This window comes from Macrobrachium rosenbergii, chromosome 32 (assembly GCF_040412425.1).
Source record: "Macrobrachium rosenbergii isolate ZJJX-2024 chromosome 32, ASM4041242v1, whole genome shotgun sequence".
Classification (NCBI taxonomy): domain Eukaryota; kingdom Metazoa; phylum Arthropoda; class Malacostraca; order Decapoda; family Palaemonidae; genus Macrobrachium; species Macrobrachium rosenbergii.
In genome coordinates this window covers 7,362,723-7,377,955 of record NC_089772.1, presented here as the reverse complement: position 1 = coordinate 7,377,955, position 15,233 = coordinate 7,362,723, and the positions used below count along the sequence as shown (strand labels likewise).

General features: G+C 40.9%; 1 protein-coding gene across 3 annotated transcripts; it reads left to right on the top strand.

Moving 5' to 3' along the window:
- Positions 1-4,111: 4,111 nt before the first annotated feature.
- LOC136855627 (uncharacterized) lies at positions 4,112-13,769 on the top strand. Of its 3 annotated transcripts, XR_010858086.1 has the most exons (4): positions 4,113-4,342; positions 8,561-9,093; positions 9,661-9,837; positions 13,087-13,769. XR_010858086.1 is itself a non-coding variant. In XM_067132777.1 (3 exons), the coding sequence occupies exons 1-3, from the start codon at positions 4,216-4,218 to the stop codon at positions 9,684-9,686; spliced, it is 681 nt and encodes a 226-aa protein (XP_066988878.1). In that variant the 5' UTR covers positions 4,112-4,215; the 3' UTR covers positions 9,687-13,769. The 3 variants fall into 3 exon arrangements, 2 of the variants coding, with proteins under 2 accessions (XP_066988878.1, XP_066988877.1); XM_067132777.1 differs by having other exon boundaries at positions 4,112-4,342; positions 8,561-9,088; positions 9,661-13,769; XM_067132776.1 differs by having other exon boundaries at positions 9,661-13,769.
- The last annotated feature ends 1,464 nt before the right edge of the window (positions 13,770-15,233 follow it).

The following is a 15,233-nucleotide window of genomic DNA, read 5'->3' as shown; positions in this document are numbered from 1 at the left end:
GCAGGTATCCTGCCAGGCCGGGGAAGCAGGCCTGGAGAGGGCCCAAGAACTTCAAGGATGAGGCCCAAAGCCCCAGTGCTCACCAGTCTCTTGAGGGCAGCCTTGAAGGAAGGGTCCGACCCAGAGGCTGCTTCCTTGGAGGAAGGCAGGTATCCTGCCAGGCTGGGGAAGCAGGCCTGGAGAGGGCCCAAGAACTTCAAGGATGAGACCTAAAAACCACCAAGGCTCACCAGTCTTTTGAGGGCAGACTTGAGGGGCTGGGGAAGCGGGCCTAGAGAGGGCCCAAGAACTTCAAGGATGAGGTCCAAAAGCCTCATCTTTGGAAAAAGAATGTCATAGATTTCATAAGACTAATAAGAAAACTAATAACAAGACTGTTAATTACACAAAAGTACTTGACCCTCTGTTGTTCCTTTTCAAGCGTTTCCTGTGGCTTCAGCTGATATATACAGAGACATAGCAAAAGCAATTGTTAAACTAATTGTAACAGATATAGTGAGTTGTTGACAATATATGATGTAGAAGACAATTTTTCATTATCTCAGTCAACAGTCTCTATGATAAAAGAGAAACATTTTGAAACTTACAGAGAGAAAATGACTGGTTTGTTGTGAAAACTGATCTAATCCAAGGTTGTGTTGTAAGTCCTTGGCCGTTTATTTCTTTCAGGGATGGAGTGGCACAAAAGGCCAGAGACAGGGAGATATAGTTGCAAGTTGTGGAATAAGAAACCAAACAGTGAATGGATTATGGAGTGGCTGATGTTATAATAGGAACAGTGAAGAGAAACAGCTCAAACCAGTGACAATCATAGTATTTTAAGAGAATAACCTTGATTATGAATATGAACGTGTGTGAAGTCATGATGGTGAAAACCAAGATGAAGCAATGAATAGCAGTGGCAGAGTGAAACGGGTGGTTTCCTGCAGGCGTGAATTGAATTGAACATTGAATTTTGGCCAAGAGACCTATGAGGTCTTTCAGCACTGAAACGGAAATTGACAGTAAAAGGTTTGAAAGGTGTAACAGGAGGAAAACCTCGCAGTTGCACTGTGAATCCATAATCATTGGGAGAGGGTAGAAAGTAAGATAGAAAAAGAGAATATGAACGGAGATACAGTAAAAGGAATGAAAGGAGTTGCAGCTGGTTGCCGAGGGGACGCCGCAAATAACCTTAAGTAATGCCTACAGCGCACCGCATGAGGTGCACTGACGGCGCTACCCCCTACGGGATGCTGGCGTAAATGTAACGGATGAAGGTGAGACGAGAGAAGTTATAGAATGTATGGAGAAAGGGAAGTCTCAAGGTCTGTGCATAAGATTTGGAAGAGAAGGGAGTCGAAAGTAAGCCAACTCTCCTTTATGGAAGTGATGTGTGAATACTGAATGTAAATGCGGCAGTTCGAGCTTTACAGATGAATTATTTGTAGTGTATGTATTGAGTGGAAAGCGTTGGGATGGTTGAAGGTAGATCATTACGTTCTACAGCTGTTTGGTCCCATGTAGAGAACGAAGAAAATGGTTTACGATTCATAGATTTTATAAGAAAAGAGGAAATTGAAACCGAGTAAATGTTGGCTAAACAGCATCAAAGCATGAATTCAAAACTGGTTTGAGTAGCGTATCGTGTGCGTGTGTGTGTTCGATGCGTTGCTGATAAGCTCTGAGTTAGACGATGTAGACAGTAATGAGGAAGCTTTCTGCTAGGCCTATCCTCGACTAGGTATTTAAGAATGAACGTGGCCGTGATTGTTGGCTCCATTTTCTTGCGAGAACCACCTGCACGCACACACAGCCACCGCCCCGTCCTGTCGCCACAGATGTCTAAGAGGTCGTGTGTCTACAGTGTCTGTCATTTTCTAAACCCTCCAGATACTAACCAAAGCCATGGTTATGGATCGGTAGAGCGAATGTTTCTGGTGTCGCCAGTCAAATTTCGTAGTACTATACGAAGTATGTACTTTCTCTTTCTTCCTCCAAGAACTCAGTAACACCTTCCCTTTCTCTCTCTCTCTCTCTCTCTCAGCTGGGAAGATGGCTCTAAACTGTTATTTAAACCGAGTACCTCTAAGGCAATATTCCAGTCTTCCCAGGTATATAAATGAATATTCTTGGCTACTAGCGGCCAAACCTCCGATAGGGTTTCGCAGAACGTTTCTTATGTGTATAAACGATCGCGCTCCTGATACTATCATGTATATATATAACTCATTCTAATAAATATCGTGATCGAGGGAAAACGATTTCGTAACATGTTAACTAGAGTGAACAATTTTCCTCTGCAAGCCTTTGTTTCGACAATCTAGCACACGAATAAAAAAATTAAATACACAAACATTCATTCTAAGCACAGCCTTGTACTGTCCTTTTTTTCAGAACGAGTCCGACCTAATCAATAAAATGCGCTTTATATCGTGATTAACATAACATTTACGAAATGTGACGAAGCCCTGATCTACGAGTCATTGTTTAACTTTTGGTGACTTAATTATACCGAATCCACAACAGCAGTGCATATTACGTAACTTTAGAAGGTCTGATATCCCCTGACTAACACGACTCATTATATGGCTGTAATTTAGGTCAAACATCTTAATACATGAAAGTACTGTAAGTTGTGCTGTAAGTCTAACTTAGATGCTACATATATACAAACCTTTCTTAACGGTCACCATCAGAGAGAACGCTCCCACTTGTTTCATTCTCGTAAGAGTTTAATGACGATCTTCCCGAAAGTTCTGGCTGACATGAACATTCATGTCGGTTAATAAAACGCGCGAACACGACACCAGAGCGCGTTCATAGTTTCTCCCGCTTAGCTACAACTTCATCCTTTTCTTTACCGGAGTTTTTCTTTCCTCCTCTGACGCCAGCCATTACAAGTATTATTATTATTATTATTATTATTATTATTTAGTAGTAGTAGTAGTAGCAGTATTTTGTCAACAGAGCAATAAACCAATGTGAACAACTTTTGGTAGTCTTACTTGATAAATATTTAGCCCATGAAGATATTAAATTTTATCAAACTAAACGGCCGACCAAATGACGTCAAGTTAGCCCAAGTCAAGATGATAAGAGCGATGAAAAGCGGACCAAAAGTATGATGCCTGACACCGAATAAAGAGTACTTCAGCGATTTATTTTTTCATAATGCAAGTAAATTAGAAGTTCAGGGGAAATAATAAAAACAGGGTAACGTCGAATAAGCGCTATGACGGTGTGGAAATCACGGAGAATTAGTGATAAGTTTAAAATAAGCATGATTAAAAATACGGCCGATATAAAATTCAGGAAAGTAACTTACGATGATATACAATGACTAATAAAAATCTACAGAAAAGTGTATGGTAAGCCCATTCACAGAGCTAAAAGTCCTAACATTTAATCGTTTAAGACCTGGGTTCGTTTCTCTAGGAGCGGGTGGGGGGAGGGGGAGGAGAGAACGAGCAGAGTCAGGTGCGACACGCGTCGTGTCCCGACTGAAAACAAATAATCAGCTCCCGCAACCAGTCGTGTGGAGAAGAGTTTCGCGGGGCGGTGACCTCCCACCCCCGTACCACTGACTCATACCCTTCATAACATTTCGTTCACCAAGAATTAAATCATTATTAAGTGCTACTTTAAAAAGTAAGCCTCAAACGACGAAATAGCTTGAGAAAGTTAGGTTTTACAGAAAGGAAATTGATCGCGAAATATAATGTTATTGTGTCAGTAGGAGAGTTTTCTGTGCTGACCCAACTTTTGGGGAGAGAAGGTTCTGCTCTTTTTTCCCCGACTTTTTTTCTTTCTTTTTTGTTCCTCCCAGAACACGTGTTTCGCTCACCGCCAACGGTGGTTGGCTAAGCGTCTACAAGGACAGTTGCCAATTCTGCTTATTTTAGATTCTTTTCTCAGCGGAAGCCCAGCAATGACAGTTCTCTTTTTCTATCATATTGAAATGTTACCAACACCAAATATATAGCAATACTGTTTAAATTCGAGCCTGCTCCACCATTTGACGAAGATAAAAATGGAACTAACGAACGATGGTGTCAATCCTTTGTTTTGGATGCGCAATCACCGGCGCTCTCATTGGATGAACCTGCTAAAAGAAACGCAACCGCCAAACCCTCCTCTCCATCAGTATACGACCAGACTTCGTAGAGGTTGCACGTCCTGACTCGCTCATGAGACTTTGCAAGCAGATCCTGGATTACTTTGTGCTCATGAAACATGATCAGTCTCCTTACTTGGGGAGCTGTGCCTCTTGGCTACACGAGTGAATTAGACAGTGAATACGACTGGGCCTCTAGTGAACTTTGCTCTGTGATGGAAATGAACTTTCAAAATTTCCGTGGTGGTAAGTAGGTTAATTGTTGCACTGTATATTTTTCGTCTTTTTTTTTGGAGATTAGCAATTGACTTTTTTATTTTGTTTTCGACCGGTGTTCGTTAATGTGTGTAATGATTTGTACTCCTGCGCTCAAGCCCCGACTTTTAGAATATTTGATGTTTTGTAAATTTAAAACCTGTTACGTACGGGAAAAATCGTGAGATATTGCAAGCAACGAGGCAGACAAGGGAAGTCCATATATATATATATATATATATATATATATATATATATATATATATATATATATATATATATTATTTTTAGAGAGAGAGAGTTTCTTCTAAATGTTACACGGTGCTTTACACAGGAAACAAAATTTATATATATATATATATATATATATATATATATATATAATATATATATATATATATATATTATATTATATTATTTATATATGTGTGTGTGTGCGTGTGTGTGTGTGTGCGTTTTTGTACTAAGCATTCGCCAACATTTTTTTTTTCGTAAACACGCACCAACTTGCTTAATGTTCCTACCCTACGAAGATCTTGGCGAAAAAAAGGCAGGAAAAATATATCGACTGCCGGTGCACATCTTATCGTCACATTTACAAAAGACAAGGCAAACCTAACCCCGCAATTAATACGGTGTCTGTTTAAGTGGTACTGGCCAAGGAGGTTAGATTTAAATGTAACTTCTTTGGTACGGACATGCACGGCAGTCTGTCAGACACCTGTCAAGCTGCTGTCATCTTGATGACTGTCATGGCCTCCAAAGTAACAACGGTTTATCCAGTGACATGTGTGTTCCATATCCAATGCTATGGTCATGCGTAAATTGACGTACGTGTATACGCGTATATCCACATATATACACGTATATGAACGTGTGCAGTCAGTGTGGTTCAGCGCAAATATGCAGAAATGTGTGTTATTAGGCTGTCAAGAAGCCCCGTTAAGATAATATGGACCTACCCGGAGCGTTGTGTCTTCCCCGCCTAGCCCCGAGTTGTGAACAAGCTGGGACATGAAATTACCTGATGCTCAGAAGGGAATAGGTTCTCTCTCTCTCTCTCTCTCTCTCTCTCTCTCTCTCTCTCTCTCTCTCTCTCTCTCTCTCTCTCTCAAGAGAAGTGTTTAATTCGTGAAGATGTCTGTGTGGGATATAAATATTATACTTAGAAATGTGGTGTGCTTATACTGCAAACAGAAAAAAAAAAAAAACGAAAGACTAACGTAGTCGAGACTGAAAGTCCCAGTACCAGGGATACGGTACTGCATTAAAGCTTGGACCAAGGTATCTTCATGCAGCATATTCGCATAAGGCCATTGGTGATAGGTGACAGGTTGGTCACAGACTGGACGACGACAAGTTGTAACAGAGTATTTTACCAAAGGCGCTTCTTTTAACAGACAAAATATGAGATTTGCGAATGCTTACGTTACATATTATGAAAAGATATTTCTTAACGTCTTATTAAGTTCCACGCCCACTTTTTCCCTCTGTCGTTGCGTCTAAACTTACCAAATTCGGGATGTGGCCCCGAGCTACGCAACTGCGTAGCTAGGCCCACTTGACCTTTTATCTAAGGTAAGAAGATGTGCAAAGCGGAGGAATTCAACGCTTTATCGCAGTATATACTCCCGTAGATTTTTAAATTTTCGGTATTGCTCCTTTTGCCTTATATAATGTTACAGGACTTAATGATTGTTGTTTTTCTTGATTGTCGTGACATCAGTAGTCTTTATATGTGGGTAAATGGTTGTTGTTTTTCTTGGTTCTCGAGACCTCAGGAGGTTTTGACGCGTCTCCGTAACTCTTTTTGTGATTTAAGTTTTTTTATTTTTTGTACCCAAATTTCTAAGGTCACTTACTGGATACGGTACAATTTGTATTTTTGTATATTATGTTTAATGACGTAGGCTAAGGTTGGCATAGTATATTGAGCTAATATGTGTGTCTATATGTTTTCGAAAACTTTTCCAATAAGGATATTTCAGTTGCCTTAAAGCTAATATGGAAAGCAGGTTTGTGCCGATATAATGGTTATAAATGAGTAATTAATATACCTTGGCTGGGATTATAAAGTGGGACAAGAGGGAATTATTAATTAAATACGCCAGACACGCCGAAACCGCGCGCTAATTGTCACTAACTCGCGGGTGGCTGGCGTCGTAGAGTCTGCGAGATTCTGGTTTACAGAGGTTGGCTGGGAGTGATGGTGAAGGAGAGAGAGAGAGAGAGAGAGAGAGAGAGAGAGAGAGAGAGAGAGAGAGAGAGAGAGGGCGGTGGTGGGAGTTGCTTTTGGGGTTGGGGAGAGGGAGTTAGGAGGAGAGATTCGAGTGGACGCCCTCACGTTGAACTTGACTTCGGGTACGTCTCTCTCTCTCTCTCTCTCTCTCTCTCTCTCTCTCTCTCTCTCTCTCTCTCTCTCCATACATATAGGCGTATAACTAATCTTCTGGAGTAAACTGCCAGCAGCTAAGTTGTTTTATGGAAATTCTCTCTCTCTCTCTCTCTCTCTCTCTCTCTCTCTCTCTCTCTCTCTCTCTCTCTCTCTCTCTCTCTCTCTCTCTGTGAGACAAAGAACAAGAAATGACGTGAACGTATGATCAGGGATTTGGGTTACATGAGGCGGGACATTGACTTGCACTTGAAAAAAAGTGTTTTAGACGTGTTGCATTAGCAATCTGATTGTCATAGTACGTAACAATATTTGGTTTAGTACCAAAATTGTGTTTCTGTTAATCTCTAAACCCTAGGTTTTTAGACTTGTGTAGTTTTTGTAGGCCTTTTTTTAATATTTGTCTCTTCAACTATCGTGATTTCAGTTAAGCCTATTTTCAGGTGACTTCAGCAGTGCACAGAAACTTAACACGCAGATTTAGTATCTTCCTCACTTCGTCTCGTCTCCCCCCTCCGCCTCCTTGTCGTCTCAGCGCCCTCGGGGTGACAAATTAGCACCCAATACGTCAACCGCCTTGTCTTTATTCGGCTGTGTTATGCCATTTATCCTCAGCCGTGTCGTTTTTCTCTTTTTGTCCATTTGTTTCTGGTCTAGCGCTCTTTATCTGAAGTTGGTTGTGTCCTCGTGGTAATCGCCAGTTTTTTGTTTTTATTTAATACATATTTTCAACAGGTGCGTTCAGAGTGTGAATTATGATCGTTGGTCGACTGTTTTATACGTAAGAACTCTATATATTTTGTAGTTTGATAGGCGAAACTTAGTATAGCCTAATAGTTTAGTAGTTTCTAGGGAATTTTCTTGTTGACTTCTCATCTTCTTTACTCTCCCCCCCCATCATTCCTGGGGTACCCCCAATCCCCTTTCCAACCCCAGCGACTTCCCTTTCGCCTGTCAAATGCCCGGACACCTGCGTCGCAGCCTTCTATCAGTCACTGTCTAATGATAGGTGAAAATTGTTGTAAGAAAGAAAAAAATCCACGTAGTAAGAAGGGTCCCGTCCACACCAAGACTCTGGTCTTACATTCCATGACTTTCATGAGTTTTTAAGCTGGGGTAATCATGTGCTAGTTTTTCAGTTTTCTGTGTGTTGACAAACTGAGATTAATGACAGTTACGACACATCGATCTTTCTCATTACCTGGTCCAACTGCTGTTGCGTATTTGAGTTTGAAGATCGAGTGTCTCATTTATTTATTTTTTTTTTTTTTTTTTTTGCAAGGCATATGGGTTTTGGAATTTTTTGAGGGTGCGATGTTGTTGGGCCGTATTATCTGAATTTAGTTGTGTAGTGGATCTCTCTCTCTCTCTCTCTCTCTCTCTCTCTCTCTCTCTCTCTCTCTCTCTCTCTCTCTCTCTCTCTGCATGCCTTCCAATAGAGCTTTTTATTTCATCTTAATCCCCTCTCCCCTCCCCCCCCCGCACAGTGCTCTGCAAAAGAACGTTTTTACATTAAGGCAAAGCTGAGTTAACTTGAAGAGTTCACTGATGCTATAAAAATAAAGTAATCGGTATGTTACGTGCATGCTAATTGTGGTATAATGTAAAGCTTTCTTGATGTGAAATCCCATAATCTTTAGCTACATTTATAGCGTTTGTCATAACTTTGTACTCATAAACTAAAGTTTGACTGATACTTCCAAGATCACAGCAGCAAATGACTCTGTTTACCAAGTGTATTAATCAGTATGTTTTTAACAGTCGCTGAGTGGCTGCGGATAATCCACTAACCACGGCTACTAATTTTTCTCCTGTAGGACATCCACCTCTTCCTGACGTGATCCTGAGCAACACCCCTCCCTCCTCGCCCCTGCGGAGGGCTCATTCTTACCATTTCCTCTTCCCCGAAAAGTCAGACGACCAGCTACGCCCCTCAAGAGAAGCCTACCAGAGGACTTTGTCCTTCCTGCCCACTCCACCCCCGACACCCACCAGTCCACAAGAAGGGACGCACGACCCCGGGGGCGAGCGCACCCAGCGCAGCAGAGATGACGATCCGGACATCGACAGCGCCAGAACCCGCCTGGGGCACATCCAGGAAATCCGGAGGCGCCTGGGTGGAAACCCTGCCCACTTCCAGCCCCACCAGTCGCTCCCTCAGTTGACCTGGGAAGTGCCAAGCATTCAGAGGTCCCGCAGGATGACTTCTGCCCGAGTGCGGGAGGGCGGCGACAACGGACAGAGAGGGCAGGGCGACCAGGAAGGCCCAGAGACGAGAGACGAAAGACTCCGTCAGATTGGGGCCGACCTTCGAAGGATCGCTGACCAGTTTCAGCTTGACAACGGTAAGGTACGTTGATCCAGCGTGAGGCGTTTGTGTGTGTGTGTGTGTGTGTGTGTGTGTGTGTGTGTGTGTGTGTGTGTGTGTGTGTGTGTGAGACGGCTTGTCAGCTGTTACGTCTGTATGTGTGTGGCAAATGTGACGATGCGTTTTTATTTAAACAAAACATTTCAGTTGCAATACTTTATGGGTTTCAGCTCGTAAGTTTTCAAGTGACGTCAGCGAATATTATCATTCTTGCTTTTGTACTGCGAAGCAGTTTTGCTCGATGTTTTCTGCTTGCCGAGTTAGCGTTGTATCAGTCAGCAGCTGAAATTTAGCTCTTGCACTAATTTGAGATGTCCTTGAACGTTATCACCAGCTGATAACGAGTTTTGTTGTAACACCTTTTGTGGTTTGGTAGGCACGGAACAAACATACAATTAGTATTCGTGACGTCAGCGATTCCGTCTTCGTCACGTATGCCTACGTGATTAGGTAATAGATTAGGAGTTGAAACTTAGGTTAAAGTAATAAATTTATTTTCATGTACAATAATAACCAGCTTCCATTTCCCCCTCTTTCTGTATTCAACAGGGCGGAGTCTCCCCGAAAAAAGGTGATGAAGCAAGAGTGTCATGGGCGGTGCCAGAGGCCTTCACCAGGTGTCTCTCAGCGTCTCTGCTCTGCCTCCTGTGGTGGAGGCTCTGAACAAGCTTCGCTGATTCAGCAATCCGTGACCTGCCGGATTGCCATAGCACTTGGACATGAAAGGTAGAAGGAGAACGCAGTTGCTGCGTGTAGATTTTTTGGCTGCTGCTAAAGAATTTTTTTTTTTTCTTCTTGAGAAATGAACGTTTTTTGAGAGTTGGTTCCCGAATGGGCGTATCATGGCTGCTGTCCCAAATCTCCTTCCGTGGTGTTCGGTTATATCATGCTTTTGCTGACCCCGTCCCCTAAGCATCCGTTTCAAGAGGACAAAATTTGTTTTGAAGACTTTCTACCTCATGGTGTGCACCTTTGGGTCCAAAGTCCATCCACTTTTTTCCACTCGGGTTGTTTAACAGTGTCAGAGCCATGGCGGAAGAAAATTGTATTTACGTATTAAAATTTTGTGTAACATGTGCAAGATATTTAATGTAACCGTATACGGACATGTTTTTTTTTTTACTTGTTTTCAAATGTGGATAGATCACGGTAAACTAGAGTTATAAGATGAAGTAAGTGGAATGCATTTTTGAGGTTGTCTTGTGGTGCAGCCCACATTAAGTATAACGTTATTCTTCTTGGTTGCATGATTTTTTGTTTTTCGAAAAGTGATAAAGAAAAGGTTCAGTGATAGGTTCGTGCAACCTTCCGTGTGCAACATAGCTCAAGTTAATCCAGTTTGTTTTCCTGCCAAATGTAAAAACCAAAAAAAGAAGTGAAGAGTACAGTCACAAGTTGCTTTAAGACTTGAAAAGCTCATTAGTCTTTCACCATTGTTTTTCGGACACTAGATGGAGGTTCTGATATAACCCTGTTTGGTCCAGTGTACGTCACTACCCAGGTGTCTTTCATAATTGTATCAGAGAATCCTGGCTCGCTGGAATGGGTCCATCGAATTTAAAAAGGGAGTTTCTTTTTTACCATATGAAAAATTCTGCGGGGTAGTCAATTTTTAGGTTGTCCTTGCTTTTCAGAAAGCGGCCATTTAGATCGTTTTCGTGTCAACTTGGAAAATTATTATTTAATGAGGAAATGTGTATTTAATGCCTTTGCGACGATTGACAGCGAGCCAGGATGCTTGTCGATAAATCCAGCGGAAAACTAAGCCACAGTAGCATTGTTCGCCTTTATTTGCGAAGGCACCTGACTTAAGTTGGTGTAGCTTTATAGCAAAGTAACTGATGGATCTCGTGTAATAGTAGTAAGAGATGAGAGAGAGAGAGAGAGAGAGAATGAATTTTGTATTCGCCTTCTGGCCCCGTGTAGTGTTGTTTCCGTAGAATTAAGATTTTGTATCAAGACTCCTTTTCGTTTTCTCTTGTATATCTTCGAGAGGACCTTTTTATACAATTTTTTTTTATATCTTGCGTAACTTTTTTTTTTGCTTCTTCGTAGTCATGTAAGGGCATCATTGCATTAAGTTTTGTTTGTTGCGAATAGAAAGACAATTTCCTGTAAATAGAGACATGAGCACCTGAGGTATGTATTGAAATAATTTTACGAGGGCGGCGGTTGTCGCCCGCATACTCTTGAATGTATTCTTTTCTTTGGGAACGAAGCTTTATTTTCCTAAGATTTTGCGCGAAGGGAAGACGTTGACTTTGTGTTCCCTAGATGTATCACTGGAAAAGATTTTCAGTTGGTCTTCGGCGAAGCATCTCTGACCTGTTTCCTTTTCATGAATCGAAAGGTTGGGGTCAGGAGGGAGCGAAGCCAGAAGTTTCCCGTTTGAGCAGAATCTTACACTTTTACGGTTGGGAGGTTTTGTAAATAAAGCTAGTAGTTTAATTGGTGCTCTTTAGTCATACATTCTTAAGTACTGATTTCTTTCAACTGTGCCATTCAGTAAAATCTCCTCTGTTATTATTGTTCAGAGTACGTTTAAAAAAATTTTTGTTTTGTTTATAAGTCTCGGATTGTAGGATGTTGATTTTTTTTTTATCAAGTTTATGAGACAAAAATTCACTTCAATATAATTTTATTTAAAATTACTCAAGTGATTTAATTATGCCTTCATGAACCAAGAGTTCGAAACACCCCCGACCTCTGTAAATTAGTTACGACAATGTTATGGAAGCTGAACTGAACTATTCATGAGATTTGTTGTTGTCAAAGGCCGGGCCTCTGTTGTCTTGAATAGTCATAAAGGGGTGTTTTGATCTCTGGCGAACGATTGTTATTGAATGGTATCCCCCGCCCCCAATGATCATCAAAGCTAGGAAACGTGATAATTTTTTCTTCTTGAACTTTACGAAGTTATTGTGGATATATGAAATATATTGCCTGCTTTTTGTATTAAGGTGTCCAGGGTCCTTATCTGAGGTATTGTACTTTCTTTGGGTCCAATATCTCGTTTCTTAATCTGTCGTCTTGAAGATTTCGTAGTAGTGTGTGTTATACCCCAACGTTGATGAAGTATAATCAACAAATACCCTCAGATTTGGACGCCTCCGGATATCGATCTCTTTGTAGCTAGGGAATGAATAGGCGTCCACGTCGCTAGAGTTTGGCAGCAAGGACGCTCCATTCAAGAAAAGCCATAAATAATGACTAGTATTTGTTACAGCCTGAGCTGACCTGGCTCTTCGTATAGAAGCTCTTCGTCGCCTCCTGATGTTGCTTTATTTGTTTTTGCTCACTCGTTTTACTTTATGAAGGTAATAAGTTTTAGAACGGAGGCCAGAAGTCCTTCTATATCTTCTCCGAAACAGTGTTGCCTGACATTTAGCCAAGGAAATTTTTGTAAGAGTGTGGTGCGCTTGCGTTGACAGCAGCGCGATAAACTGATTGAATTCCGTACTGCGGCTTTTTAACCCTGATTCGTTCATTCTAGCTCATTTGCCCCTTTGGAAATGTATTTGTGTTTGGTTTATGTGTCAACACTGTTTTGCCCTAGTCAGCATTATCAGCAATCAAAATGATCTCTTGGTAATATTATGGATTGTGCAATTATTTGTACAGAAATTCGTGCTCTTGTACAGCATTTTCTGTACCCAGACGTCATCTGAACGGATTGTAAACAAACCTTTTTGGCTTTATTTTACATCGGTTGTTCACATTTTCAGTTCTCTGTAAGTTGTTACAAAAGTATCGTTTTATCTCAGTTTCTGCGTAGTCCTTGATGGAAGTGTCTCTGAGATTTTGTAGGACAGCTTAGGCCATACTTCGAAATGCTTATGACTCAGCAGATGTCACGGTTTGGAAGAGAAGATGCTACTAAATACTTCAGAGGTTTACAAGTTCCCCCCCTTCCTACTGAATCTTGACCAGTGAAGTGTTATAATTACTTATTCTGTTTTCTTTTTTTTTTTATAGGCTTGTGTCGGTAACAAATACATCCTGTTTGGCGACTTTGATCTTGCGGTGATCCAATGAACGGGTGTTAGGTTGTTGAGTCTGGAGTGACGTTTCTGATAGGAGTGAAGTTTCTAATACTGATATTTAAAGCTTAATTTCTTGGAAGGGGGCCACATCCTCCAATTTTGAGGAGGTTAAAAGGACAGATATTGACAAGGGTTACAGATTCGAGGGGAAGTTACGTCAAGATTCACATAGATGCTATATAGGTGAAGCCTGACATAACTACCCTTGTAAATCGTAATTCTTGGCAGATTCTGTCTTATTAACTACCTTTTGAAAGGTGCAGAGATAGAACTGGAGGATGCAGCCTCATTTCCAAGAAAATTGTAGGTAAAATAGCGGCTCTTGTAAAACTACCATGTAATTCATGACATTTTAACCACTTAAAACTTGACATTTTTTATTCACTTGGAAAGTAGGCGAAACGTGGCATTTGAACTTCCTTCGTAAAACAAGCACCTTTTTGATATTTTAATTTTCCTTGTAGTATATCAAAACCTGAGTTGTAATATTGCAGTCAGTTTTGATGTTAATTTTCCTGGAAGACACGAGCTTAAAATTCTGTATAAACACAGCCAAAATTAAGTGTTTCGAAATCTTTTGTAAGCCAGGTTAATTTCTAATAAAAAAAACATTCCTTTAGTCTTTTATTTCTTCAGGGGACTGGAAAAGCCTTTGAACGATGCCTTTCTTCAAGTCTTTCAGCGCTTTGACAGTTTATAATCTTAATGATGTAGTGTCGATGTAAATATTGTGTTTGTCAGATTGTCTGTCCTTAACTTTTCGTGATGGTGGACTGACTACCTTGGGCGTTTTCACTTCATCAGATTCACCGGACAAGAAGTGCTGTTTGATCGAATGCAACTTCTAGCATTGCTGGGAAAACTGTGCAGTGCCAATTAGCCGTGTTGAGATGAAATAGCAAAGGTATGGAATAGGAAGGTACTTTTCCGTAGAGTGTTCGACAGCTTGTTTGCTGAACTTCGAACTAAAAAGAAAGAATTAGCAGTCTTACGTTCATTGCTGATGAGGTGAGGGGTAAGAGTAAATTTGAATTTTGCTTCTTCATTGTTTGAAGATGAAGTGATCTGATTAATTTTATTGCCTAGAGAATTAGTGAAATCATAACTTTACAACAGGTAAGACACCTGCCAGTTTACATCGTTGCTGTTGGTACTAGGAGTAATGCGTTTTCTCCTTTAGTTTCGTGTAGATGTAGGAACTCTATTTTGTATGATACACGGGATGGCTGTAGTCCACTTCATGCTTTAATGTCGATTTGATAACTTTATATATACTGTTAAATTTTGTAGTACAGTAGTCAAGTTCTCGAGCATTATGGTAAAGTAGATGTACCGGAGGGCATTTTCAGGAGTTGTAGCTGTCTTTCATTTTTGGTTTGTTTTCATTATTTATTCCTCATTTTGCTCAAAGTATGTGATTAGCTTTCATAAAGAACCCCCATTGACTTAAAACCAAACCACCACGTAATTTTGTAGCTGTTCTCTCACGCGTCCCAAAGGACGATTAAAGTGTTATCATCACTGTCGTGAGAAATTGTATTCCCGAGTGTCTCGACCCGGTGTGAAAAATTTGTTCACATTTTTAAGTTTGTTTTTGTGAGATTCACTCATTATTTTACCTTCTCAATTTTTAGGCTTGTTTTGAGAAATTATATGCAATTTAATTCACATCCCGAGCTGGTTTGAGAATGTTTATGTATCATTTCCCAACTCCTTCGTGAAATAAGAAGCTAAGCGCATGCTGCTTTTTACTTACTGGTGTTCAGAACCCCGCGAACTTTGGCTGTTTTGTAGACAAACGTTGAAAAATGATGACCATTGAGCCTCTTGTGTAGGCACTGGGATTCCTGATTGGTTCACTCATTTCTGTGTATTGGAACTTTGCTTGCCCAATTTTTTATGAATAGTTGTCGGTGGCCAACTCTTTTGTGAATCTAGCTTTAGGGAGTCTTCGCTACCCCACTCTTGGTCGAGTCTAGGTGATTCTCTTAACTGCTCACTCTTGGATAAGTCTAGCTCTTGGTACTCTTAGCTACCCACTCATGGGTGAGCCCAGCTGTTGGTACTCTGAGCTGTTCA

Excerpts from the sequence above, each read along its gene's own strand:
- LOC136855627 (XM_067132776.1), top strand. The coding sequence starts at position 4,216 with ATGATCAGTCTCCTTACTTGGGGAGCTGTGCCTCTTGGCTACACGAGT. Across the intron at positions 4,343-8,560 it reads CTTTCAAAATTTCCGTGGTG|GACATCCACCTCTTCCTGAC; the intron begins GTAAGTAGGTTA and ends TTTCTCCTGTAG. Across the intron at positions 9,094-9,660 it reads TTCAGCTTGACAACGGTAAG|GGCGGAGTCTCCCCGAAAAA; the intron begins GTACGTTGATCC and ends TGTATTCAACAG.